Source organism: Diospyros lotus, chromosome 15 (assembly GCF_014633365.1).
Source record: "Diospyros lotus cultivar Yz01 chromosome 15, ASM1463336v1, whole genome shotgun sequence".
Lineage (NCBI taxonomy): Eukaryota > Viridiplantae > Streptophyta > Magnoliopsida > Ericales > Ebenaceae > Diospyros > Diospyros lotus.
In genome coordinates this window covers 8,816,308-8,843,796 of record NC_068352.1, presented here as the reverse complement: position 1 = coordinate 8,843,796, position 27,489 = coordinate 8,816,308, and the positions used below count along the sequence as shown (strand labels likewise).

General features: G+C 35.3%; 1 protein-coding gene across 16 annotated transcripts; it reads right to left on the bottom strand.

Moving 5' to 3' along the window:
* Nucleotides 1–240: 240 nt before the first annotated feature.
* LOC127792612 (uncharacterized) lies at nt 241–27,472 on the bottom strand. 16 transcript variants are annotated; one of them, XM_052323181.1, is made up of 14 exons: nt 27,070–27,472; nt 26,779–26,982; nt 26,161–26,243; nt 25,571–25,623; nt 25,335–25,376; nt 13,329–13,554; nt 11,950–12,048; nt 10,059–10,099; nt 9,573–9,613; nt 7,511–7,553; nt 6,237–6,278; nt 926–998; nt 688–828; nt 241–574 (listed from the first exon to the last, which is right to left on the bottom strand). In XM_052323181.1, the coding sequence occupies exons 6-13, from the start codon at nt 13,548–13,550 to the stop codon at nt 811–813; spliced, it is 579 nt and encodes a 192-aa protein (XP_052179141.1). In that variant the 5' UTR covers nt 13,551–13,554; nt 25,335–25,376; nt 25,571–25,623; nt 26,161–26,243; nt 26,779–26,982; nt 27,070–27,472; the 3' UTR covers nt 241–574; nt 688–810. The 16 variants fall into 16 exon arrangements, with proteins under 16 accessions (XP_052179141.1, XP_052179142.1, XP_052179140.1 ...); XM_052323182.1 differs by having other exon boundaries at nt 26,933–26,982; XM_052323180.1 differs by having other exon boundaries at nt 26,957–26,982.
* Between the last annotated feature and the right edge of the window lie 17 nt (nt 27,473–27,489).

Below are 27,489 nucleotides of genomic sequence, written 5' to 3'. Positions count from 1 at the left end.
ATATATATATTTTCGCATTTTGAAAAAAAAGCCCTTAAAACGTTTTCGTGCATCATAAGCTATGGCGACTATGAATTTGTGTAATATAAAAATTATGATATATAATATATAATATAATATTTACATATATATCTTATATTAAATAAAATATCAAAAATAAAGTTTATTCTCTTCGGCATGCAGTATATATATATATCTTCAAATTTAATACAAGCTTTATGTTATAAATAGGGCGATTTTGGGACTAATTCAATATAATTTGAGTAGATTGTCCAAGAACGATTATTCACAAACAACAAAAAATTTACACATTACATGATAAATAGATGTTGAAGAAACTTTTGCCTGAAAACTGCTCTAACAAAGAGCATTCTAGAACTTTAAAGTACAATATTTTCAAGTCCCAAAGTAAATAGATGTTGAAGAAACTCTACATTAAACAACTGCCATCGCTGCAAATCCCAAGGTAACTAGATGTTGAAGAAACTCTGGATCAAACAACTGTCAAGGTAGTGATTTTGGGCACCTGCTAGTAGACCAGTTTTGCAATATCAACTCCTTCAATATAATCATCCTATAAGGTAGTTTAGGAAATGAATTGCAAATAGTTTTGTAAGAAGTTTCAATTAACCTACAAAATATGGGCTTTACATGATAGCTACTTTAAGAAAATCCTAGACCGATTACCTGACAAATACAACACAACTCTTTCTGCTTTTCTGGGTATTGAAGTCCTTGGTTGATCCTTAGACCTCTCTGTCTCTTTTTCTTTACTAAGTCTTGTATCGTCATCCCCCTTCAGATATTCTACTATGAAGGACCCCCCTCCTGAGGCAAATCCAGAATTTTTGAAGGGGCCATCAAAGAAAATAAGGGAAAAAAAAAACAAAAGCAAAAAAAGTTACATCAATTCATGAAGTGTTACCTTAAGGAGCATCTCCCCCAGTCCAGTGGGCTGCTTTTGCACCTCATGGTCATTCAAAAACACTTCCGTCATTCTAAAACACCAAGATTTGTGTGTTATGCCTTGACTAATATCAAATCATATGGAATACACAACTTTGCACACAGGAAGTAAAGATAAGCAAAGGTAATGTACAATGCTATTGTCAAATTAGATGGTCTTCATAATAGCAAACAAATGCTACTAAGTAATAATTCTTAAAAAGGATGAACATGACACAACTATGTCAATTGTCTTTTCATTCCATAAAGCAAGCACAAACTTGACACTTGGAAGCACAACCCAATTTAACAAAAATTCTTACCACTAAATGAAGTTCTTACCACTAAATGAACCCAGGTGAGGTCCTTAGGATGAGGAGCCTTCTGTTTCCACAAACAAAATATATTTAAACTTTTGACATGGAGAATGGTGAGAACTGTTACAAGAGCAAAGCAACACATTCCAAAAGTGAATCAAGTATTAACACGTGATATTAATATAAATTATGTGGGTACCTCACAAAAGAGAACTCAAAAAATGTGTGATTTAATATTTGCATGCTCATTCTAAGTCTGAAAGTGGCAAATCTAAAAGATGAAGTCTTTGTATCGTAGGAGAATTATTATAAGAAGCTAGTCAAAAGATTTAGATCAAGGTTTGGGAAAAGAAGCTCCACTTTACTGACACAAACATCAAATTCAAACGAGAAGAAGGTTCATTATTGAAAAATCCTTGACTATTTCTTGATCGTGTTGGTAGTTTTCTAGACTTGACCATGAGAAGGCCAAATATTGCCTTCTCCATCAGATTGTCATTTGGGTCATGCAAACACTAAGGAAAACACATTCGGAGGTGCAGTTGTCATTTAGGATAAGGTGTAGTTGATGATGAGGATAATAATCAAGTAAAACTCTGTGTTACTAGATATAAATCTAGTAAAGATATGAAAAGGTAAAATACCTTGTTTTCATCAAATTAGATGGTCCTTCACAATAGAAAAAAGATGCTACCAAATAATATTTCTTGAAAATGATGAACATGACACAACTATGTCAAGTCTCTTTTCATTCCATAAAGCAAGCGTAAACTTGACACTTGAAAGCACAGCCCCATTTAGCAAAACTTCTTACCTCTAAATGAACCCGGTAATACCCATAGGCTGAGAAGCCTCTTGTTTCCACATACAAAAGATATTTAGACTTTTGACATGGAGAATGGTGAGAATTGTTACAAGAGAAAGCAACACATTCTAGAAGTGAATCAAGTATTAACAAGTGATATTAATATAAATTAAGTAGGTACCTCACAAAAGAGAATTCAAGAAATGTATGATTTAATATTTCCATGCTCATTCTAAATTTGAAAGTGGAGAATCTGAAAAAAGAAGTCTTTGTATCTTAGGAGAATTATGCTAAGAAGCTAGTCGAAAGATATGCAAAGGTAATGTATTTTGCTTTCGTCAGATTAGATGGTCCTTCATAATAGCAAATAGATGCTACCAAGTAATAATTCTTAAAAAGTATGAACATGACACAACTATGTCAAGTGTCTTCATTCCATAACACAAGCGCAAACTTGACACTTGGAAGCACAACCCCATTTAGCAAAAGTTCTTACCTCTAAATAAACCTCGATAGGATCCATTGGATGAGGAGCCTTCTGTTTCCACAAATAAAATATATTTAAACTTCTGACATGGAGAATGGTAAGAATTGTTACAAGAGAAAAGCAACATATTCTAGAAGTGAATAGAGTATTAACACGTGATATTAATTTAAATTACGTGGGTACCTCACAAAAAAACTTAAAAATGTGATTTAATATTTGCATGCTCATTCTAAGTCTGAAAGTGGAGAATTCGAAACAAAAAGCCTTTTATTTTAGTAGAATTATGCTAAGAAGCTAGTTGAAAGATTCAGATCGAGGTACGGGAAAAGAAACTCCACTCTACTGACATGAACATCAAATTGAGACGAGAAGAAGGTTCATTATTGAAAAATCCTTGACCATTTCTTGATCGTGTTGGTTGTCTTGTATACCTGACCGTGAGAAGGCCAGATATTTCCTTCTCCATCAGATTGTCATTTGGGCCATGTAAGCACCAAGGAAACCACATTTGGAGGTGCAGTTGATGATGAGGATAATAATCAACTAAAAATGTGTTACTAGATATAATGTAATACCCCAAAATTTAATATAAAGGTTAGATGATGCAATAAAGTGTTTTAATGGAAGTTTTAGGCTTAAGTGTAAATGGAAATGGTTTTAAGGACTTAAATGCAAAATAAAGGGTAATAATTGTCATGATAAAGACTTGTTTGAGAAGCCTTGAGTTGGTAAAGGATAACGTCTCCAAATGAATGTCATGATAAAATCTTGTTAGGAAAGCTTTGAATTGGTAAACTTTCATTGGAAGACTTATGGTCATAATAAAGGCTTGTGGGAGAAGCCTTGAGGTGGAAAGATTGTATTGGATAATTGTATTCAAAAGTCTTAAACCATGATTACCTTTATTTCTTAATTCAAAAGTAAATGGAGTTGGAAGCATGTTATTGGCTTGCTAAAAGATAAGGATAAGATGGGTTGAATAAAGGGTCACGTAAAGGGAAAATGGAGAAATGAGATTGGAAGAAAGGAGAAGCTTGAATAGAAAGATTGGTTATAATGATTAAAAGTCTTAACTTGGGAGACTTAACTTGGGAGACTTGACTTGAGAGACTTAACTTGTAAGACTTGAATTGGCTTGCAAAGGAAAGAGAAGATGGAGCTTATCTTGAAGGCCACGTGAAGGTGTACTTGGAAGCTTAGGATTGGAAGAAATGAAGGCTTGCTTGAGAAGATTGCAAAATTCCAAAGTTGTGATGATTATTTGGGTGGAAAATGAGCAACTTGGTGGCCAAGTAAAATCTTGAGGATTTGGGCATTTAAAGGCTATATAAAGGGGAGGAGGAAGGGCCACGAGAAGCAAAGGAGAAAGGAAAGAAAGCAAGTGCAAGAAAAAGAAAAGAAAAAGCAAAGAAGGAAGGAAAGAGAGACCAGATTGGAAATCACCAAAAACGGAAAAGAAAGCTAAAAGGTAAGTCACTGTTCTTTTCGTAGGGTCGTAGTACACTAAAAGGGGAGTTCGTAGGTTCAAACGGAAGTCAAATCGGAGTTAAAATGAAGGAGTTATGGCCGTTTTAATTTTGGGTTGCAAAATAGAGAGGGGTAGCGCGTGGCCACCCTTCCGAGGGCCCGTAAGGGCGCATCCGACCTCCGTTTAGCCTGAAATTTTCACCGTTGTTCTCCTATTTTAATTACCTACAACCCTGTATAAAATATTCAAGGTTTGGCTTACTCAAATCCATAATTTCTGCAGAAACAGCCCCTAGTGCAAGAAATCGGGCTGTAAATCGTCCTATCGAAGGGAAAACGACCAAGGTGAGTGGTTCTCATGCATGCTTCCTCTAGATCATTATTGGTTTCATTTGTGAGAGGTTCTTATGCATGCTCCTTGATTCCTATTGATCACTCTTGGTTTCCACTTGTGGATGGTTGTTGCTTACATCTCATGTTTCCCTATGTTCGAGCATTTCTTTCCTATTTTGCTTGATCACGGAGTTTGTTGTTGTGATTCGTCGATGGGATTAAACATGACTACTCTTGCTCGTAGCTTATGGATTGCATATTATATTTTCCTTGGTTTGTGCACTAGGTGAGGCCGTGCCTACTTGATATTCCTTAGTTGTACATATTCCTTCTGCTTTGTCTTCAACATGTTGTTTGGTGATGGTTGCTATTGGTGGATCGGGAACTTGTTGGCTGCTTGTTGGGAACATCATGAGGATCGGGGTAGTAATCCCATGCCCAGAGGTGGGGCCGTGCCTAGAGGTGAGGCTAAGGGGTTGGACCACGATCCTGTGCTTATAGGTGGGGCTGAGATGTTTCACACAAGTGCCGACGGGCATAGTGGTGGCTCGTAATCCCGTGCCTAGAGGTGGGGCTGGGGGATTGGACCACGACCACATGCCTAGAGGTGGGGCTTAGCCTGGAGGTGAGGCTGTGAGGTTTGACACAAGTGCTGGAAGGGATGATGGTGACTCGGGGAGGTTTTATTTTGATATGGTCTTGGAAGGTTTATACTTATTTCTGCTTGTTTCCTAGCATAACTACATCTTGCTCTTACATGCATTGTTTCTTTCCCTGTACCACTCACTTAGATATCATTATCTAACTTGGGTGTTTCTTACCCCTGGGGCATTCATCGTCCCAGCTTTATCAGAAGTGTCAAGCGTTTCAGGCTCCAGGTTCCAGCACAAGCAAGGATTGAGAGGTGGCGCTTGGCTGATTTAGAGATGGATTTGTTTGTATACCCGTGTAACCCCAATATTGAAATGTAAATAGTAGTTAAGATACTTAAGGATGTAATTGTGAAGTTGCTATAACTTTTGATATGTGGGTGCGTGACATACTTTTATTTAAACTTTGAGGAAATCCTAGCTATTTAGCATACTCAGGTTCGATCCGTGCCTCCGTTGATTAAGGATTTCCAATAACGCCCGCGAGTGATGTTTTCTTATAATTCAAGTTGTTTGTATTTGGAAAAGTGGGGCGTTACATATAAATCTAGTAAAGATATGAAAAGGTAATGTACATTGTTTTCATCAAATTAGATGGTCCTTCACAATAGCAAAAAGATGCTACCAAATAATATTTCTTGAAAAGGATGAACATGACATATCTATGTCAAGTCTCTTTTGATTCCATAAAGCGAGCACAAACTTGACACTTGGAAACAAAACCCAATTTAGCAAAAGTTCCTACCTCTAAATGAACCCAGTAAGACCCAAAGGCTGAGGAACCTCATGTTTCCACATACAAAAGATATTTAGACTTTTGACATGGAGAATGGTGAGAATTGTTACAAGAGAAATCAACAGATTCTAGAAGTGAATCACATATTAACAAGTGATATTAATATACATTAAGTGGGTACCTCACAAAAGAGAATTCAAGAAATGTATGATTTAATATTTGCATGCTCATTCTAAGTTTCAAAGTGGAGAATCTAAAAAAGGAAGTCTTTGTATCTTAGTAGAATTATGCTAAGAAGCTAGTCGAAAGATATGCAAAGGTAATGAACATTGCTTTAGTCAAATTAGATGGTCTTTCATAATAGCAAACAGACGCTTCCAAGTAATAATTCTTAAAAAGGATGAACATGACAAAACTATGTCAAGTGTCTTCATTCCATATCGCAAGCGCAAACTTGACACTTGGAAGCGCAACCCCATTTAGCAAAAATTCTTACCTCAAAATGAACCTCGGTAGGATCCATTGGATGAGGAGCCTCCTGTTTCCAAAAATAAAAGATATTTAAACTTCTGACATGGAGAATGGTGAGAATTGTTACAAGAGAAAAGCAACACATTCTAGAAGTGAATCAAGTATTAACACGTGATTTTAATATAAATTACGTGGGTACCTCACAAAAAAACTCCAGAAATGCGTGATTTAATATTTGCATGCTCATTCTAAGTTTGAAAGTGGAGATTCTGAAACAGGAAGTCCTTGTATTTTAGGAGAATTAAGCTAAGAAGCTAGACAAAAGACTCAGATCGAGGTTCGGGAAAAGAAACTCCACTCTACTAACACGAACATCAAATTCAGACGAGAAGAAGGTTCATTATTGAAAAATGCCTGACCATTTCTTAATCGTGTTGGTAGTCTTGTATACTTGACCATGAGAAGGCCAAATATTTCCTTCTCCATCAGATTGTCATTTGGGCCATGTAAGCACCAAGGAAACCACATTTGGAGGTGCAGTTGTCATTTAGGATAAGGTGTAGTTGATGATGAGGATAATAATCAAGTAAAAATATGTGTTACTAGATATAAATCTAGTAAAGATATGAAAAGGTAATGTACATTGTTTTCATCAAATTAGATGGTCCTTCACAATAGCAAAAAGATGCTACCAAATAATATTTCTTGAAAAGGATGAACATGACATACCTATGTCAAGTCTCTTTTGATTCCATAAAGCGAGCACAAACTTGACACTTGGAAGCACAACCCAATTTAGCAAGAGTTTCTACCTCTAAATGAACCCAGTAAGACCCAAAGGCTGAGGAGCCTCATGTTTCCACATACAAAAGATATTTAGACTTTTGACATGGAGAATGGTGAGAATTGTTACAAGAGAAATCAACACATTCTAAAAGTGAATCAAGTATTAACAAGTGATATTAATATACATTAAGTGGGTACCTCACAAAAGAGAATTCAAGAAATGTATGATTTAATATTTGCATGCTCATTCTAAGTTTCAAAATGGAGAATCTAAAAAAGGAAGTCTTTGTATCTTAGTAGAATTATGCTAAGAAGCTAGTTGAAAGATAGGCAAAGGTAATGAACATTGCTTTAGTCAAATTAGATGGTCCTTCATAATAGCAAACAGACGCTACCAAGTAATAATTCTTAAAAAGGATGAACATGACACAACTATGTCAAGTGTCTTCATTCCATATCACAAGCGGAAACTTGACACTCGGAAGCACAACCCCATTTAGCAAAAATTCTTACCTCAAAAATGAACCTCGGTAGGATCCATTGGATGAGGAGCCTCCTGTTTCCAAAAATAAAAGATATTTAAACTTCTGACATGGAGAATGGTGAGAATTGTTACAAGAGAAAAGCAATATATTCTAGAAGTGAATCAAGTATTAACACGTGATATTAATATAAATTACATGGGTACCTCACAAAAAAAAACTCCAAAAATGTGTGATTTTATATTTACATGCTCATTCTAAGTTTGAAAGTGGAGATTTTGAAACAGGAAGTCTTTGTATTTTAGGAGAATTATGCTAAGAAGCTAGTCGAAAGATTCAAATCGAGGTTCGGGAAAAGAAGCTCCACTCTACCAACACGAACATCAAATTCAAACGAGAAGAAGGTTCATTATTGAAAAATGCCTGACCATTTCTTGATCGTGTTGGTAGTCTTGTATACCTGACCATGAGAAGGCCAGATATTTCCTTCTATTTCAGATTCTCATTTGGACCATGTAAGCACGAAGGAAACCACATTTGGAGGTGCACTTGTCATTTAGGATAAGGTGTAGTTGACGATGAGGATAATAATCAAGTAAAAATATGTGTTACTAGATATAAATCTAGTAAAGATATGAAAAGGTAATGTACATTGTTTTCATCAAATTAGATGGTCCTTCACAATAGCAAAAAGATGTTACCAAATAATATTTCTTGAAAAGGATGAACATGACATAACTATGTCAAGTCTCTTTTGATTCCATAAAGCAAGCACAAACTTGACACTCAGAAGCACAACCCAATTTAGCAAAAGTTCCTACCTCTAAATGAACCCAGTAAGACCCAAAGGCTGAGGAGCCTCATGTTTCCACATACAAAAGATATTTAGACTTTTGACATAGAGAATGGTAAGAATTGTTACAAGAGAAATCAACACATTCTAGAAGTGATCAAGTATTAACAAGTGATATTAACATACATTAAGTGGGTACCTCACAAAAGAGAATTCAAGAAATGTATGATTTAATATTTGCATGCTCATTCTAGGTTTCAAAGTGGAGAATCTAAAAGAGGAAGTCTTTGTATCTTAGTAGAATTATGGTAAGAAGCTAGTCGAAAGATATTCAAAGGAATGAACATTACTTTCGTCAAATTAGATGGTCCTTCATAATAGCAAACAGACGCTACCAAGTAATAATTCTTAAAAAGGATGAACATGACACAACTATGTCAAGTGTCTTCATTCCATATTGTAAGCGCAAACTTGACATTTGGAAACACAACCCCATTTAGCAAAAATTCTTACCTCAAAATGAACCTCGGTAGGATCCATTGGATGAGGAGCCTCCTGTTTCCAAAAATAAAAGATATTTAAACTTCCAACATGGAGAATAGTGAGAATTGTTACAAGAGAAAAGTAACACATTCTAAAAGTGAATCTAGTATTAACACGTGATATTAATATAAATTACGTGGGTACCTCACGAAAAAAAACTCTAGAAATGTGTGATTTAATATTTGCATGCTCATTCTATGTTTGAAATTGGAGATTCTGAAACAGGAAGTCTTTGTATTTTAGGAGAATTATGCTAAGAAGCTAGTCGAAAGATTCAGATCAAGGTTCGGGAAAAAAAGCTCCACTCTACTAACACGAACATCAAATTCAAACGAGAAGAAGGTTTATTATTGAAAAATCCTTGACCATTTCTTGATCGTGTTGATAGTCTTGTATACCTGACCATGAGAAGGCCAGATATTTCCTTCTCCATCAGATTGTCATTTGGGTTATGTAAGCACCAAGGAAACCACATTTGGAGGTGCAGTTGTCATTTAGGATAAGGTGTAGTTGATGATGAGGATAATAATCAACTAAAAATATGTGTTACTAGATATAAATCTAGTAAAGATATGAAAAGGTGATGTCCATTGTTTTCATCAAATTAGATGGTCCTTCACAATAGCAAAAAGATGTTACCAAATAATATTTCTTGAAAAGGATGAACATGACAACTATGTTTAGTCTCTTTTGATTCCATAAAGCAAGCACAAACTTGACACTTAGAAGCACAACCCGATTTAGCAAATGTTCTTACCTCTAAATGAACCCAGTAAAACCCATAGGCTGAGGAGCCTCCTGTTTCCACATACAAAAGATATTTAGACTTTTGACATGGAGAATGGTGAGAATTGTTACAAGAGAAAGCAACACATTCCAGAAGTGAATCAAGTATTAACAAGTGATATTAATATAAATTAAGTGGGTACCTCACAAAAGAGAATTCAAAAAATCTATGATTTAATATTTGCATGCTCATTCTAAGTTTCAAAATGGAGAATCTAAAAAAGGAAGTCTTTGTATCTTAGGAGAATTATGCTAAGAAGCTAGTTGAAAGATATGCAAATGTAATGTACATTGCTTCGTCAAATTAGATGGTCCTTCATAATAGCAAACAGACGTTACCAAGTAATAATTCTTATAAAGGATGAACATGACACAACTATGTCAAGTGTCTTCATTCCATATCGCAAGCGCAAACTTGACCCTTGGAATCACAACCCCATTTAGCAAAAATTCTTACCTCAAATGAACCTCGGTAGGATCCATTGGATGAGGAGCCTCCTGTTTCCACAAATAAAAGATATTTAAACTTATGACGTGAAGAATGGTGAGAATTGTTACATGAGAAAAACAACACATTCTAGAAGTGAATCAAGTATTAACATGTGATATTAATATAAATTATGTGGGTACCTCACAAAAAAACTCCAAAAATGTGTGATTTAATATTTGGATGCTCATTCTAAGTCTAACAGTGGAGAATCTGAAGCAAAAAGCCTTTGTATTATAGTAGAATTATGCTAAGAAGCTAATCGAAAGATTCAGATTGAGGTTCGGGAAAAGAAGCTCCACTCTACTGACACGAACATCAAATTCAAATGAGAAGAAGGTTCATTATTGAAAAATCCTCGACCATTTCTTGATCGTGTTGGTAGTCTTGTATACCTAACCATGAGAAGGCCAGATATTTCCTTCTCCATCAGATTGTCATTTGGGTCATGCAAGTACCAAGGAAACCACATTTGGAGGTGTGGTTGTCATTTAGGATAAGGTGCAATTGATTATGAGGATAATAATCCAGTAAAAATATGTATTACTAGATACAAATCTAGTAAAGATGTGGAAAGGTAATATACATTGTTTTCATCAAATTATTTGGTCCTTCACAATAGAAAAAAGATGCTACCAAGTAATATTTCTTGAAAAGGATGAACATGACACAACTATGTCAAGTCTCTTTTGATTCCATAAAGCAAGCGCAAAATTGACACTAGGAAGTACAACCCAATTTAACAAAAGAGCTTACCTCTGGATGAATCCAGGTAAGATCCATAGGTTGACGAACTAAGAAGAGATATTTAGACTTTCGATATTGAGAATGGTGACAATTGTTACAAGAGAAAAGCGACAAATTCCAAAAGTGAATCAAGTATTAACACATTATATTAATATAAATCAAGTGGGTTCCTCACACAAAGAACTCAAGAAATGTGTGATTGAATATTTGCATGCTCATTAAGAATGACCATTTCTGCTTTTCACCATTTTGTTTTTCTTCAACAATCCAACATGATCATCTAATAGTGACATTAAAAATGTAAATATGCTCCTTCAAGACTTAAGAAGGAACTATTGATGAAAGTTTCTCATTTTATTTTTATGAATGTTGAAGAATTTTGGTAGAATATAGAATGTATTTCATCATGTACAATAACTGGCTTATATATGTGTATAGATATCAATCTAAAAAGGAAAACAAATTATTATAATGGGTTACAAAATAAAATCAAATGAATTAACATAATACTAATAAATCTACGACAATATATATAGTACATATCTCAACCCAAGTATTATTGGTATCTACACCAAGGACCTGCACAATCCACGGGCTGATTTTGGGGAGAGGCAATGGTATCCAGCATAGACTTTCTTATTTAATATTTCCTTCGAGGCATGGAACCAGCATAGACTTTCTTGTTTAATATTTCCATTAATGTACATAAAACAAATTTGATAAAAGGTTTCATTGAGAGAATCAAACAAACTAGAACAACAATGGTAATTTATGTGAAGCATCAACAAAAGTTAAAACAATATGGTAAGAATGTTGATCCTTATGAAAATTTGCTATAGAACAAGGGAACAAGTTTCCAATACCACCATAGACCTCTCCTGGGCAGTAATGAAAGGCTGCAATGTCTCTGAATCTAAACCTACAACATCCTCACTTCCATTTGCACCAACCATAGAACTGCTAGTAAACACCACAATATACTAGTAACAATGAACTTCTACATATCTTTTAGTTGCCAATATTTAGTGACAATAAGCACCTTGTATTGGTTAACATGGGAAAACTGTATATGCAGGGAAGAAAGATAACTATTTGATAGATAAGAGACACATACTGGGTGAGAATTTGCATGGCTTTTGCAAAGAGACAACCACCGAGAAAGCTTTGGCAAGATGAGGATTAGGAGGTGCATTTGCCTCGCTTGCTCTGAGTTCTGATAAACCACAAAGATATAGAGCACGGAGAGTTATAAAGCATTAGTGCATAATTTCTAGCTTATAAAGTCAGAAAAAGTTACTATAAAGACCCTAAATAGGTTAAAAACAAAAAGAACTATGAAACGATAAGAATTCTCAAGGAAGCACTATAAGAATGGCAATGGACAAGTGCAAAGGTGCAAGCCAGGGATTCCCAAATAACCAAACACATTAAGTGAAATGTTTAAGTAATTATCTTTCTTTCTTCTTTTATTAATTTGAAGATCAATGCATTTAGAGAATTTTTGGTTGGATAACTAAGGGCCAGTAAAAGAAAGAAAAAAAAAAAGAAATAATAACTTAAAACTAGAACCATAAGGTAAAACCTTCAAAATACATCTGAGTAGGAAAATATAGGACTATGTCGGCCACCCTTAATATAGTACATACTCTACACTCTTACCCTGTTAACACAAACCCCTAAAGAAAACAATAGTAAAAATATTTAATATTCTTAAAGAAATAACAATTGATGCATCAAGTGGACTCAAGGCAATGTGAAAATTAAATAGTAACTCCTCCATCCATGCAATGCTTAGATGTACAACATTCAACTATTGATAGCAAGATTAATCTTTCGTTTCATGAATTAGCATCCCCAAATCAATCACATAAATAGCAGCTTGAATAGATGATTGAATTCCACATTATTTCAATTTCTAAGCTTAAACATATAAGAAGATTAAAAAGGAAAATAGGCCTAATGCAAGGAGGTAATTATTGTCATTTCAAGGTTGTAAAATATATCTTTCTTATATTTATTGTGCTAACTTGGCTGTACAATGAGATCTAAAGTGTAGAAAAAAACATTCTTGTTATGTAGAGAGTATGTAGTGACTTGCCTGGAGTGGGGTGAGTTTCTAAAGCCTAAACAAATATAGGGGTTATTTGTACGAGTTGTTTAGGTGAGCTTGGGGCTAAAACCTCAAGGTGATTTCCAATGGAACACAATGCTCATTTGCCTTGCAAAAGTGGACTAGGTTTGAGATGCGTTAAACTTTTAGGAAATTGTCCTGCCTATTATGTGTATGTTTTACTTGACTTCCATTTATTTCCATACAACAACTTATGAATTAAAGAGTTTCACCTTGCAAAAAGTTTAAGATTTTGTTTACCCTTTCCCCACATCTTGAGTCAACACAACAAATAAAAGGACCAACAATGGAAGTTTGGTAAGGGGAACAAGAACAAAAGGAAGAAGAAGAAAGGAATAAAATATCTGAAGGGTATCCTTTACCTTTGCTGCCTTCACCCCTAGAGAAGATCTAGAGGTTTCACCAGTCCCTCTTTCCACAGACTTTCTTGAGCCGTTGTAGTAGCCAATATTCATGTGCCTTTCAAAATATTTATCATTGAGAATGACATCTTTTAAACATAACCATTTCTTCTCTTCTTTCCTCCAACACCAACCAAACTTAGGATCAATGTTGTTGGAGAAACCGGGCCGATAAGAACCCATTCCACTACATTTTCAAAAAAAAAATAAATACATGAAGTGGCATAATCAGCTAACTAAAGGAAGAAAACAACAACTTCTTTTTCTTTTTAATTCTCTCCATGCCCTTCATTATATTCTCAAAATTTAAAGCTATTCAAGACAAAGAAGCAAGGTACCAAAATTGTTACATAATTACCAATTTAAGATAACCAACATACTAATTTGGAAAAACTTGTTTTGTTAAAGGAGAAAATGTTTGATTTTACCTCCACTGAAATTGTAAGCATAAAGGGAATATTCATATTAAGGAAAGCTTGGATTTTGAATGTTGTATCCAAAGAAACTAACAAGAGTTACTAAGAAATGGTACTTGTGAATCGAAACATGAGACTCTTGGTAATTTCTGGTACTAACCACAATATATTTAAAGTAGCCCAACCTTGAACTAGTACAATTTTGCAACAGGGGCATAAGAATAATCAATTTGGATTAGGGATGTGCCATGTGGTTTGGGCAGTTTGGAGAGTCTTTAATCGAACCACCATAAGCAATTTTCCCATCTTCTAGACCACAACCAACCTACCATATGCTAAAACCACTCAAACCATAGCTTGGAAGTTTGGGCAACGTAGGAGGTTTCAAATAAATTTTGCCTTTTCAAAAATCCTATCAGATTAGGGTTCTGAAACCCTAATTTGCTTGTGGATGAAGTAATGGAAATTGGAGAGTATCTTCATCTAAAGATGCACTAAATGTAGTAGAAAAATCCATCTTTAAATCAAAACCATAAATGAAAATCCAAAGGTCATGGTAGGTGTTTGAGGTTTTTAAAGAACCAAAAAATGGAACAAAGGAGAGACATAACGAAAGCATAAACCCTTTTTAGAAAATCATTTTGAATGTCACCTAAAGACTACATCTTAACTGAAATCAAGTTCGAAACAATCCTTACCGTATCTTAAGGATGACGATCCTCAAGCAAACCACTGTAAACCTTGCTTATTAAGTATTGATATTGCACCACTAAACACGAAAGGTTTTCGGCAACGTTGTGTCGAACCAAGTTCCACCACTTCGTTGGTGAAATCAAATAGCATAACACCAAAATCCACACTAAGGAACACCCAAAATTAGGGATCGCCACTCACAATAGAATAGAGAAACAAAACTGAGAAAGTAGTAGAGATTCAAGAAGAAGAAGAGAGAGAGAGAGAGAGAGAGGGGGGGGGGGAAGAGAGAGAGGCAAAAGCAAAAAAATGGGGAAACCCTAGGTCTCCTTGTGTTCCCTATGGCTTTATACTGAGAGAGAGAGAAAGAGGCAAAAGTAGAAAATGGGGAAACCCTAGGGCACACCGTGCTTCTCATGGCTTTTAAACTGAGAGCCCTTGGCGCTAGATGGGTCATGGGCTTTAGCTATATGGGAAGCAAGCTTGCTTTATGCATGCCTACCCAATTTCATGGATTAGGCCAATTGAAAGCTAGGCTCGGCTACAAGAAATTTAAAATAAGTTTAAAATATAGTAATAATAAACATAATAATAGAGAAAAATTAGAATTTTGTGGAAAATTGTATTTTTCTCTTGATAGTTATGTAACACTTTAATTTATCCTTTTTTTTTTTTAAGTTTTACTTACAATTGAGTAGAAACAAGTTTGGCTTGGAACCAATACAACCCATTATAACCGGTTAATACCCCACAATGCATTATTGCATTTTAGAAAAACCTTATCATTTAAACTTATTTACAAGACCATCACTATAAATAATCTCATTTTTTGTGTTAGGGATAGTACAATACGCTTACATCTCTATATTCTCTCTCTACCTTTCATCTCTCTTCCTCAACAAGCCTCCATAATCATCATTGCCAGCCACCATCATCATTATTGATGGCCAACTCTTGGGTTCTAATCCCTTCTTCAATCACCTATTCCACCACTCAGTACTCGATAACCACCATCATTAAGGACCAGTATCATCATCAATACTAGATTTTCCCACCATTGTCATTGCCAGTCACTACTTTGTAACCATTGTGGGTTTTCGATCTATAGTTCCTTCTTAGATCTATATGTATTACTTATTTTTTCTTTTGTTTTCTTAATCAATATCTATTACTTCACTGATCTAGGTTGAGCACCTTCTTATGTTATGTATATAGGAAACCATGTGAAAGACACAACTATGTAAACAGGAAGCTAAGATATGCAAAGGTAATGAACATTCTTTGTCAAATTAGATACTCCTATATAATGTTGGAAAAATTAAAAGACAAATCCTGATTATCTCTATCATGGTCAAGAACCAAGTGATAAATTTGTTGGGAGTTTGCAAGATGAACTGATAAGAGATAAGAGAGGATTACAAGATTAAAAATAATAAGGTGATAAGGTTCTGAGAAAAAAAGGGATGAGACAATTCATGGAAGATAATTCCAACAAAGATTAAAGTGTCGTTGATTAACTTTATCATCTAAGACTAGTTCAAATTTGTTCATGTATTTTAGGAGATATTTTAGATGATTTCGTGTATATATATACCATACTTGAGTTCAATAAAAGTTTGACAAAGCATTCCTTAGTAATCGAGTATGCCTTCTTTTTACTCGAGTAATTCTTCCCAATTACTTGAATGTCTTCTAAATTACTGAAGTAAATCATCTTGATTACTCGAGTAAACCTTCACGTGACTCGACTAAATTTTCCAATTACTCGAGTAAGTCTTCAAGTCCCTTGAGTTAGTTTTCCAATTACTCGAGTAAGCTTTCCATTATTCATCTTGTTTCAATTTTGTTCATGTTATCAAAGCCGTCAATGGCTATGAATAATTCTTCTCCCAATTCCTCATTGTCCTCTGCCCTAGAGGGTACGACTCCTTCTATTCAAAACCCCATCCAGTCATCGTCCTTTGAAAATCATTCTCTCCAAATCACTCAACACAAACTAAATGGAACCAATTTTAGAGAATGGTTCCACTCTGTCTTTCATGCTCTCAAGGGTAAAGGAAAAGCAGGGTATGTCACCGGTGTAATATTCTAATGCCCGCCTCAACAGACATGACCTATGGTGGTTGGAATGCAGAAAATTCCATTGTGATGGCATGGTTAATCAATTTCGTGGAACCAAAGATCAGAAGAACCTACTTATTTTACAAGGAAACCAAAGAAATATGGGAGCCTGTGCAAGAAATATACTCAGATTTGGAAAACACATGATGGTGTTTTGAAGTACAGTAAAAAAATCTGAGAAACACGACAAGGCCATAAATTAGTCATTGAATACTATAATTTCTTTACTGAATTATGGCATGAGATGGATTTATTTTATGATATGGAATGGAATTGTCCAAAAGATGGTGTCAAATTGACATGGAGCATCCAACCCAAAAAAGTCCAAAAGAAGCTAGATGAGCCTTTTACTTTTCTAATGCAATTAGGATTTCTTACTGCAATTGGGATTTCATTGATTTTAGTTTTCTGCTTCAATTAGGTTTCTTAAGTTTCTTATTTCAATCAGGATTTGACTTTTCCTAATTTAGTTTTAGTTATGTTTTTCTTTTCTTGATTCAACTAGGATTTCCTTTTCCTGGTGAAGGCTTAGTTTTAGCCTATAAATATTCTTGTTCAAAGTTTAGGTTGTAGCTTTTGAATAATATCACGTTTCTTCCTCTAAATTCATTTTCAACTTCAAGTTCAACGTGAAACTGGTTAGCATTGCTTCCTAAGCTGCATCATTTGGTATCAAAGCAGGCAAGCTCACCCCAGTCCGATGGCTAATAATAACAACATTGGCAGCAGTGGTCCCCTTGGCAGTGACTAGGGAACTAAGGCCTCAAATCCTGAGGCGACAATGAAGGCCATGGAGAACAAGATAGATCTCTAATTCCAGTGTCTAAAGCAGTGTTTCAAAGATATGGAAGATCGCCTGGATGCCTTAGCCCTAAGTGCCAATAGAGATTGAGAAAACAAGGTGCTACTTGCAGGAGATGAAGTTACTCATGCACGATGCTCAATTCGGTAGACTTGGTCTTGCAAATCAACGAAGGCAGTCTGCCTATGATGATGAGATAAAAGATGAATACCTAGAGGAACTTGTGAGAGATTATCGCAAGAATAATCAATACAATCGAGGTCATTGGAGAAATGCTTACGAGGATAGAGATGAGTCCAAGTTGAAGGTAGACATTCCATACTTCAATGGTAACCTAAATATCGAAGAATTCCTATATTGGATTGCTGAAATTGACAGGTCTTTGAGTATATGGAAATACCTGAAGATAGGAGAGTAAAGTAGGTGGTGTGTCAATTGAAAGGGGGTGCTTCCGCTAGGTGGAATAGAGAGCAGAACCCAAGGGAAAGAGAGGGTACACCTCCAATCCAAACCTAGTTCCAAATGAAGCAACTATTAGAAAGAGATTTTCTTCCTCCTGATTATGATCAGATTTTGTTTCAGCAATATCAAAGGTGTCAACAAGGACAATGGAATGGACTGTTCATGAATATGCTGCTAAATTTATGAGGCAGTCAGGGTGGAATGACTTAAGAGAAAATAAGGGATGGCAGGTGGCTAGGTACCTGGAAGGTTTGAAGGCAGCCATCAAAGACCGTATAGGGGTATAAGTGCTATGAATTCTAGCTGAGGCCAAGAATATGGCAATAAAGGCAGAGCTGATGCTGCACGAAAAAGGTGGACTGATTATTCACATAAGATGTATGATGATTAGTACGAAGCAATAGCTGGTAAAGATAGTACAACAAAGTCCCAAGGAAATCAAGTATGTGCTGACCGATATAGGGGAAGATAAGGCTGCAAGTAAGTAAAAGGTCACAAAAGTGGAAGGAGGCATAAAAAAGGATTAACTCCTACGCAAGACCTACATCAGGAAAGTGTTTAAGGTGTAACTAACCAAAACATCAATCAAATGAAGGTCCTCAAAGGAAGGTAATCCACATGGTTGAACATGGTGAAAAGGAAGATGATGTCGAGTTATGCGGCTCTGATGGAGAGGATATTGAGTACGAAGATGACCATGATGATACTTCTTTGAGCTATGCGATCCAATAAACTATGCTGCCATCTAAGACGGAAGACCCTAGCTAGCATCATCAATTGTTTTGAACCAGGTGCACCATCAAGGATCGAGTGTTTGATGTTATCATTGATAGTGGTAACGAGGACTTGTGAGAAATGATAGACACCCAAAAGGAGGGTGAATTAGGTTTTCAAAAACTTTTTAGCTTTAAAGACTTTTGAGCAAATAAAACGGTTTTACCTTTTCAAACAATAAGACTGATGCTTTTAAAAATATTCTTGATAGAAAATGATATGAGATAAATGTAAGATAAATTTTATGCAAGAAGCTTAATCAACTTAAAGTTATAGAAAACTGTTGTTGTGTGTATTAAGGCCAATAACAAGATTGTTGAAGAAATAACACTTGCTGAAAGAAGTATGACAGTGCTGAAATAAAAAAGAAATCAAAAAAGTAGCACACAAGGATTTTATAATGGTTCATGTTATAAATTGGGAACACTGGCAGCCTTTAAACCCTTCAAGAAATCGATCAAACAACCCTCCAAACACTCCTAACTCACCGGCAACACACAACCAACACAACAGTCTATAAAAGAACAAAAATTTAACACAAGAACAAAACAAGAAATGAAAACATCAAACCACACAAGGAGAAAAAGATTATCCTGGTTCAGGCCGACTTAAATCAGCCCTACATCCAGCCTTCAAACCCGAGCACAGCCTCTCTATTTGATAGATGATCAGTACAGCAACTCCACTCTTTCTCTCTCACGATACAAGCCTCTCCCAAGAATGTACAAAGACTACTTACACACACATATAGCCTTCCACTCTCAAAGCTCTCATGAAAAACAAAAAGAGAACATGCGGCCTCTTAACCCCTAGCCCTCACTGCTCTATTTATAGACAACAGTGAAATTTCCTAGGCACATAATTGGTATTTACAGTTTGACCCCCAAACTTTGAACTAATTACACTTGAGGCCTAACGCCTATCAACTAACCATTTAACTGCATATAAACAACTGCACAAAATCCTATCACTAACTCGAGACAATCTTCAACAGTTCAACTCAACCAGCCTACTCCACTCCCTTGACTCCTCAACACGGATTTCCATAATCTACTATAGCTTTTATAGACTCAGTTATAACCTCAACTTTTCACAGATGCAGCTGTAACCTTTACTTTATACAAGATAAGAAGTAACCAATACAACTGATTTTTTAAGGTTTAACCGAAACCACTGTCCTTTCAAAGGATCAGGCGAAACCTCTTGCCTTTTAAGACTCAAGTGTAACCAAAATGAGACAAGAAAGGATTACAAGTTAAAACACTTGAGAAGCTCTTACAAGGTTTAGAATAAACAATAAGATTGGCTTCTCACAAAGAATAGAGAGATACAAAGAATATAGAGAATATAAGCACTCTTTCTCTCTTTTTGTGATTGAGGATGAAAGTTTGAAGAACGTTTTGGCTTACTTCAGTGGTAGAAAGAATTCAAGAACATCAGCCTTGTATCTTCATCTCCATCTCATTTTATAAATGTTGTTAATAGAAAGATATATGCAAGTACGCAACACTTGAGTAGACTTAGTAGACACTCAATTATGCTTAACAACTACTCGATTATATAGGCATTGCTTGCTGCCAACCGAGAGATGCATAAAATACTCAACTATTGCACAATAATAGTCGATAAAATATCAACATACACTTGATTGCTCACCAAAAATACTTGATTAAAAAGGGATAAAACCTTATAATCTCTTATCAAGCAATTGTACTCGACTAAGGAAGAGAGATACTCGATTAATACAAGATTATACTCAATTATGCACAACTCTTAGTTGATTACAAATGGCTAACACTCGGCTATCACTTTTAATCACTCGATTGCTTTTGATATAGCCGAAACTTACAATTAAATACTCGATTACTAAGAGCACTTCCTTGAGTGAGATTCAAACATACTTGATTACCATTCAAACAACATACATTGTTTTGAATATCATCAAAACAACATCTAAGATATCATGAACATTGAGCTTAAATATAAAACTCAAACTTCATCAACATCTAAATGAAATAAATCTTAAGCTCAAACAAATAGGATGCTTATAATACAAGTGACGTTTGTGAAAGTTGGTTAAAAACAAACTTTCCAAATACATTCACTTGGTTATATAGAAAGCCTTATAAGATAAATGAGATATATTTTCAAACACATGGCTTTGACAATAAGCTGAGAACGATATATGTTACTCAACTAAAGATGTTTCCTTTTTTATCAAAGGAAGATTTTTCTACTTGGCGTTCAATATGATATGTTCCATAGAAATATCATTACCCAAATAATCATTTATTCACATAACAAATATATACATATGAAGCACACATAAGTCAAGTAATTATAGACCAAATAGACGATTTGCAAGAATATTAAGCACATAATATGTTATTCAACAAATCACATCATTTAGCACAAAGATACTTTATACATATTCACAATTACTTTATGAGGCATACTCTTATGAAACATTCATAAGTTAAGCAACTTACCATTACTTGACTGAAATGAAACACATAAAACATTACAAATATGTTGAACACATTATATATTATTTAATTATTAAAACACAACATATAATCACCAAGCAAAACAAGAACACATATAAGCTTAACAAAGCATATATGACTTATATCCTGTAAGTTCTTATACATAAATATTACTAATGCATACTTTGAGTATTTCATGGAGGATGGAAATTTCAGAATTCCATTACTCAAATGCACTTAACCTAAACAAGAGCAACACTTAGGAAGTATTGCTTGGAAAACATTCTTTCAAGAAATATATTGACTATATCTAGATGCTTTAAAATAGTTCTACTTAAATGCATCTTCATTTTTACTCGAGTGACTAACCATCACTCAAATATTAACCTAGGAAGATAAATCTTCAAAAGCTTAATAAAATGCTACTTATAACTACATAAAATAAGGCAACAAGCATTCAACTATCACATAGGCAATGTAGATTCTATGAATTAGAATTTAGGATCATTTTCCTAACCACAAACACATTTACTCAAGAGCATAGATGATTGACACTTAAGAATCAACAAATGCACATTGCTCTTAGATTTGAGTAATGCTTTCACATATATAGAGTACTTAAGATATTTTTCAACCTCAAGATTACTCTAAGTGTCATGAGAATATATGGCATTTATCCATGACACTAATACATTGAGGATATATGGAATATCCCTTGGAATCCTAAGCAACTTATTAATATACTAGGCATTTTGGAAGAACATGCCTTAATCACAAGAAAAGCATTGTAAGGTTATCAATACAACCTTATCATGAAAGAAAAGACAATTTAAATTCTATAAATCAAGACTCAGGTATTACATCACTTGAGTGTATGATTACTTACTTAAACATTAGATATAAAACATAGAACACATCACTCTCAAACTTTGAGTAATGTTGCCGCCTATATTCATGAGCTTCACCAACAACTCATGTATCATCTTTAGGATAACCCTAAAGAGAAGCATATACAATAAAGCATATGGCTAAAACAAGTTTAGCACATATGAGAGCATTAATCATATTAAAAGATAATCCTATCAAGGTTCCTTGACCAAGGCAACCTCAACATATATTTTATCAAGATATAACCTATCAAAATAGGCTTAACATGTCCTTAAGCACTATTCTAAATAAGAATACAAAACTTATTAATAAGCCTAAGAAAATATAATATACGAGGACATTAAAGTTTTGGCATAATGCAGTTATCATCAAAACATTTAGAATATAAAACTCAACAGCAAACATTACAAGGAGAAAGACGAGTGGAGAGCTTGCAATTACAAGTTGAGAAACATCCTGCTCCTTATACTATTGAGTGGATTGAAGCGACAAAGAAGGTCCACGTGATAGAACGTTGTAAGGTACCCTTTTCCATAGGCATATATTGTGATTAAGTTCATTGTGATATTGTGGATATGGATGCTTGTCATATGCTTAAGGATACACCCAAACATATGACATCGGTTATGAAGAAACATTTGCTCCGATGGCCAAGATGAATTCAATCAAGGTTCTACTATCTCTTGTAGTTAACCTTGACTGGGAACTCTACCAAATGGACATCGAGAATGCATTTTCAAATGGAAATATGGAGGGAGAAGTATTTATGAAGATGCCTCCTGGATTTGAAAAAAGAAGCAACAAGGCATGCAGCTTAAGAAATCGCTCTATGGATTGAAACAATCCCCTAAAGTATGGTTTGCTTGATTTAGCATTGCATTAAAAAATTTTGAATATATATAGGGACAAGTTGATCATGCATTGTTCACAAAGTCAACAAGTGGAAAAAGAGCTATCCAAATTGTGTATGCGAATAATATTGTGGTTATGGATGATGATTATTAGGAAATTACAGAATTGAAAACTCACTTGAAAAGTAAATTTCAGGTTAAGGATCTTCGAACTCTTAAATACTTCCTTGGTAGGAAAATAGCTCAAAGCAAACAAGGAATATTTATTACTCAAAGAAAATATGTCTTAAATTTGCTAAAGGAAACTGGGAAGCTTGGATGCAAACCTACAACCACTCATTTAGAAAGAAATTGGAAGCAAAAGGCCATTGAGAATGATCCTCCAATAGATCTTGTACAGTACCAACGATTGGTAGGAAAATTAATATATCTTTCACTCAATAGGCCTGATATTGACTTTAGTGTTAGTATGATCAGTCAGTTTATGCATTCTCCCACAAAGCATCATTTAGAGACAGCTAATCATGTACTAAAGTATCTCAAAGGAACTCCAAGCAAGGGAATTATGTTCAATAAAAGTGAAAACCAAGATATAGAAGGGTTTGTAGATGAAGACTGGGCCGAGTCAATTGAAGATAACAAATCTACAATTGGGTATGGCACTAAGTTATAGGGAAATCTTGCGACATGGAGGAGCAAGAAACAGTTTATTGTGGCTAGGAGTAGTGTTGAAGCAGAATACCGAGCAAGTGCATGAGGAGTATGTGAACTCATTTGGATTAAGAAACTTCTAAAGGACCTAAACATTCTTAGAGCAGATCCTATGAAGCTATACAGTGATAGTAAATCAGCAATAAACATGGTTCATAACCTTATACAACATGATCAGATGAAGCATGCGCGTATTGATAAACACTTAATCAATCTTGAGATTGACTAGGAGTTTTTAACCTATCCTATGTTTCTACAAAGAATCAAGAAGCTGAGGGCCCGTTCTCATTGCATTTTAATTTTTAGTTTTGAGTTTTGAGTTTTGAATTCGTTTTCAATTTTCTATTTTGGGAGTCTGTTTTTAGAAAACTGGAAATGCGTTTGGATTATCATTCTGAAAAACTGTTTCTCAAAACAAAAAACTAGAAAACATGTTCTATTTGGAATTTTGAGAATATTTTTTTATAATATTTTATTCAATGAATTTGATTATTCCAAGCCACTCCCGCCGCCCCCACCTCCACCTCTACCGCTTCTCCAACCCTAACCCCTCCTTCCTCCACCACTCCCTTTTCCTCCCCCCTTGATTTATTCGCCTCCAATCCCATCTTCTCGACCTTCCTCTCCCTCTCCTCCAGCTCTCGAGCCGAGAAGCTCCAAGACGGCATCTGCCTCCTCGAGAAGTAGCTCCACTCCGAGGTCCTCTCCTACCACGCTGACTTCTTCTCACATCTTTCCTCCATTCGAGACCTCAATTCCTCCCTCTCTGCCATTTGATCTGTCGTCTCCATGCTCCAATCTTCTATATGTCACGTGCGCTCCAAGATCGCCGATCCCCACTGCTAGATCTGCACCAAGACGCTCCAGCTCTCCAATCTCCATCACTCTACTCACCTCCTCCAGTTCACCATTCATTTTCTGCATTTTCAATATTTTTGTTGTTTTGGGTTTTCTTTACAAAAGTTTTCCTTGTTTTTAAAAATAAGTTTTGAAAATATGAAAGTAAACAAGTTTTCAATATTTTGAAAAATTGAAAACTCAAAACAACCCGAAAACAATAAAGAGAACATACCCCGATATTCTTACAAAAGCTTTGTCCAAACTAGGATTCGAGTTTTTAGTTGGCAAGCTAAAAATGATTGGTATCTATTCACTAGTTTAAGAGAGAGTGTTGAAAAAATTAAAAGACAAATCCTAATTATCTCTATCATGGTCGTGAACTAAGTGATGAGGTTGTTGGGAGTTTACAAGATGAAGTGATAAGAGATAAGAGAGGATTACAAGATTAAAAATGATAAGGTGATAAGGTTCTAAGAAAAAAGAGATGAGACGGTTCACAAAAGATAATTCCAACAAAGCTTAAAGTGTCGTTGATTAACTTTATCATCTAAGACTAGTTCAAATTTGTTCATGTATTTTAGAAGATGTTTTCGATGATTTTGAGTACATATATACCATACTTGAGATCAATAAAAGTTCAAGAAAACATTCCTAAGTAATCAAGTAAGTCTTCTTTTTACTTGAGTAATTCTTCCCAATTACTCGAGTGTCTTCTAAATTACTCAAGTAAGTCTTCCTAATTACTTGAGTAAACCTTCATGTTACTCGACTAAATTTCCCAATTACTCGAGTAAGCTTTCCATTATTCAGCTTGTTTCAATTTTGTTCACAAAACAGCAAAAAACAGCAATATCTTTCCGTCTCAGAAAGCAAGCACAAACTTAAATCTTGGAAGTGCAATCCAATTTAGCAAAAGATCTTACCTCTAGATTAACCTGTATGAGGTCTGAGGGCTGGCTGACCTCCTGTTTCCAGAAAGGGAAAAAAAATGAGACTTCCAAAACAGAGCGAGGACAATTGTTACGAGAGATAAGCTAACATATTTCAAAAACAAATCAGTATTAATATGTGATATCAATATCAATTAAGTGGGTGCCTGACAGATAGAACTTAATAAATGTGATTGAATATTTACATGTTTCAGCAATCAACTACTCACGTTAAGAATGACCATTTCTGCTCTTCCACCATTTTCTTTTTCATTCAACAATCCTACATGATCATCTAATAGTTAGTGTTTGCAGATATCAGAAATGGAAATACACTCCTTCAAGACTGAACGAAACATTGAAGAATTCTGGTAGAATAGATACTGCATTTCATCATGCACAAGAAGCAGCTTATTTTTATAGGTTCGGAGACCAATATGAAAAGAAAAAAAAAATATTATTGGTTACATAATAAAATTAAATAAATTAATTTACTACTAATATATCTACAGCTATTACATATATCAATAATTTCTACACCAAGGCCTTGCACAACTTTAGGGTTATTTTGGGAAGAGGCAATGATATCCAGAGAGGGAGCAGAAAAGAATCTACATAGCACTAAAATGGACTTCTTATTTAATATTTTCATTAATGTGCATGATACAAAACTGAGAGGGTTCGCCGAGATAAAATTAAACAAACCAAAACTACAATTATAGTTTATGAGGAGCATCAACAAAAGATAAACAATGTGGGAAGTATGTCAAAGATCCTTATGAAAATTTGCTAATAGAACAAGGGAACAAGTTTCTAGTACCAGTATAAATCCCTCTTGCGTGGTAACTTGAATGCAGCAATGTCTCTGAAGTCTGATGCACAACATCATCACTTCCGTTTGCACTAAACATCAAACTGCTAGTTAATACAACAATGTACCAGTACAATAACAATGTGTTTCTACATAATCTTTTAGTTGACAACATTTAGTGACAATGAGCATCTTGTATAGCTTAACATAGACGACAGAGAAGTAGCGGACAGAGAGGGGGGGATAGAATAGAAAACATGCAGAAAAATAAGCTAAACACAATTTAGATCATACTGATAAAGAACCCTTTATAGATTTTTAAGTCTACCGGAGATAGAAGGCATAATGAAGATCAAAAGGAATATCATCAACAAAATATATTGAAGATTTTTGAATTGAGAGAAAGAACATGACAGCGCATAAAGTCACTCGTCCAAACTTCATGACTCATGCAGTCCCAGAATGAATAAACCAACAGACTAACAAAAAATGATCCAATCAATTTGCAGAGCAAATGGAAAATAAAAAATATAAAAGAATAACTAATACAAGTTAGAAGTAGGGATCTGAATTGGCAATTACCCTCTGTACATACATGTTTTAATAATTTTCAAATGAAGCTCGTACCTATACTCTATTCTTGTACTCGTTCTCACTTCAAATGACATTAATTAGAAGCACTGGAGACTCATTTACATCCCTAGTCTAGAGCACTAGTTCATTCACATGCAAGAGGGGCAAACAGGCCAAAGTCAAACATGGAATCCTGAAATGTATATACCCAATCTTCAAAGAAGAAAAACACCTGGAAACGAAGGCTCGATCAAGAACCTGCAGTAGATTATCAGCCGAAATTTTCTTAAAAGATCAAAATTGACAGATAGGCATCAAATATTACGAAAGAAAGCAGTAAAACACCTCTCTCGAGAATCTGAAGAGCGAAGGAAGATAGGGTCTAAAAGGCGAGATGGGCGGGGAATATTGGGCGCAATGTTTTGATGTTCATAGACTGCGGTGACTGGAGAGAAAAATGGCTCGCCCAGGAGTCGACAATGCATTGTCGGTTCATGAACTGCCGGCGGCGGCGGCGGCATCATCCTCGTGCGGTCTCACTGTTTCACACTCTCCCCTGCTTTCCTCGTTGTCACCTTTGCGCTAGAGCCATAACGGCCGGGCGGTCCGGCCGTGCCCATCAGTGGCTCTAAAAGAAAGGGACGGGGCAGGCCGACCTGAGTCGTTGATGGACGGGTTGAGCTAGGCCCGACCCGTCAGTAAAACACAAAGCGCAACTCAGACCATGAGTCCGCCGAAGGTGAGCTGGGTGGAGGCTCGCTTTGA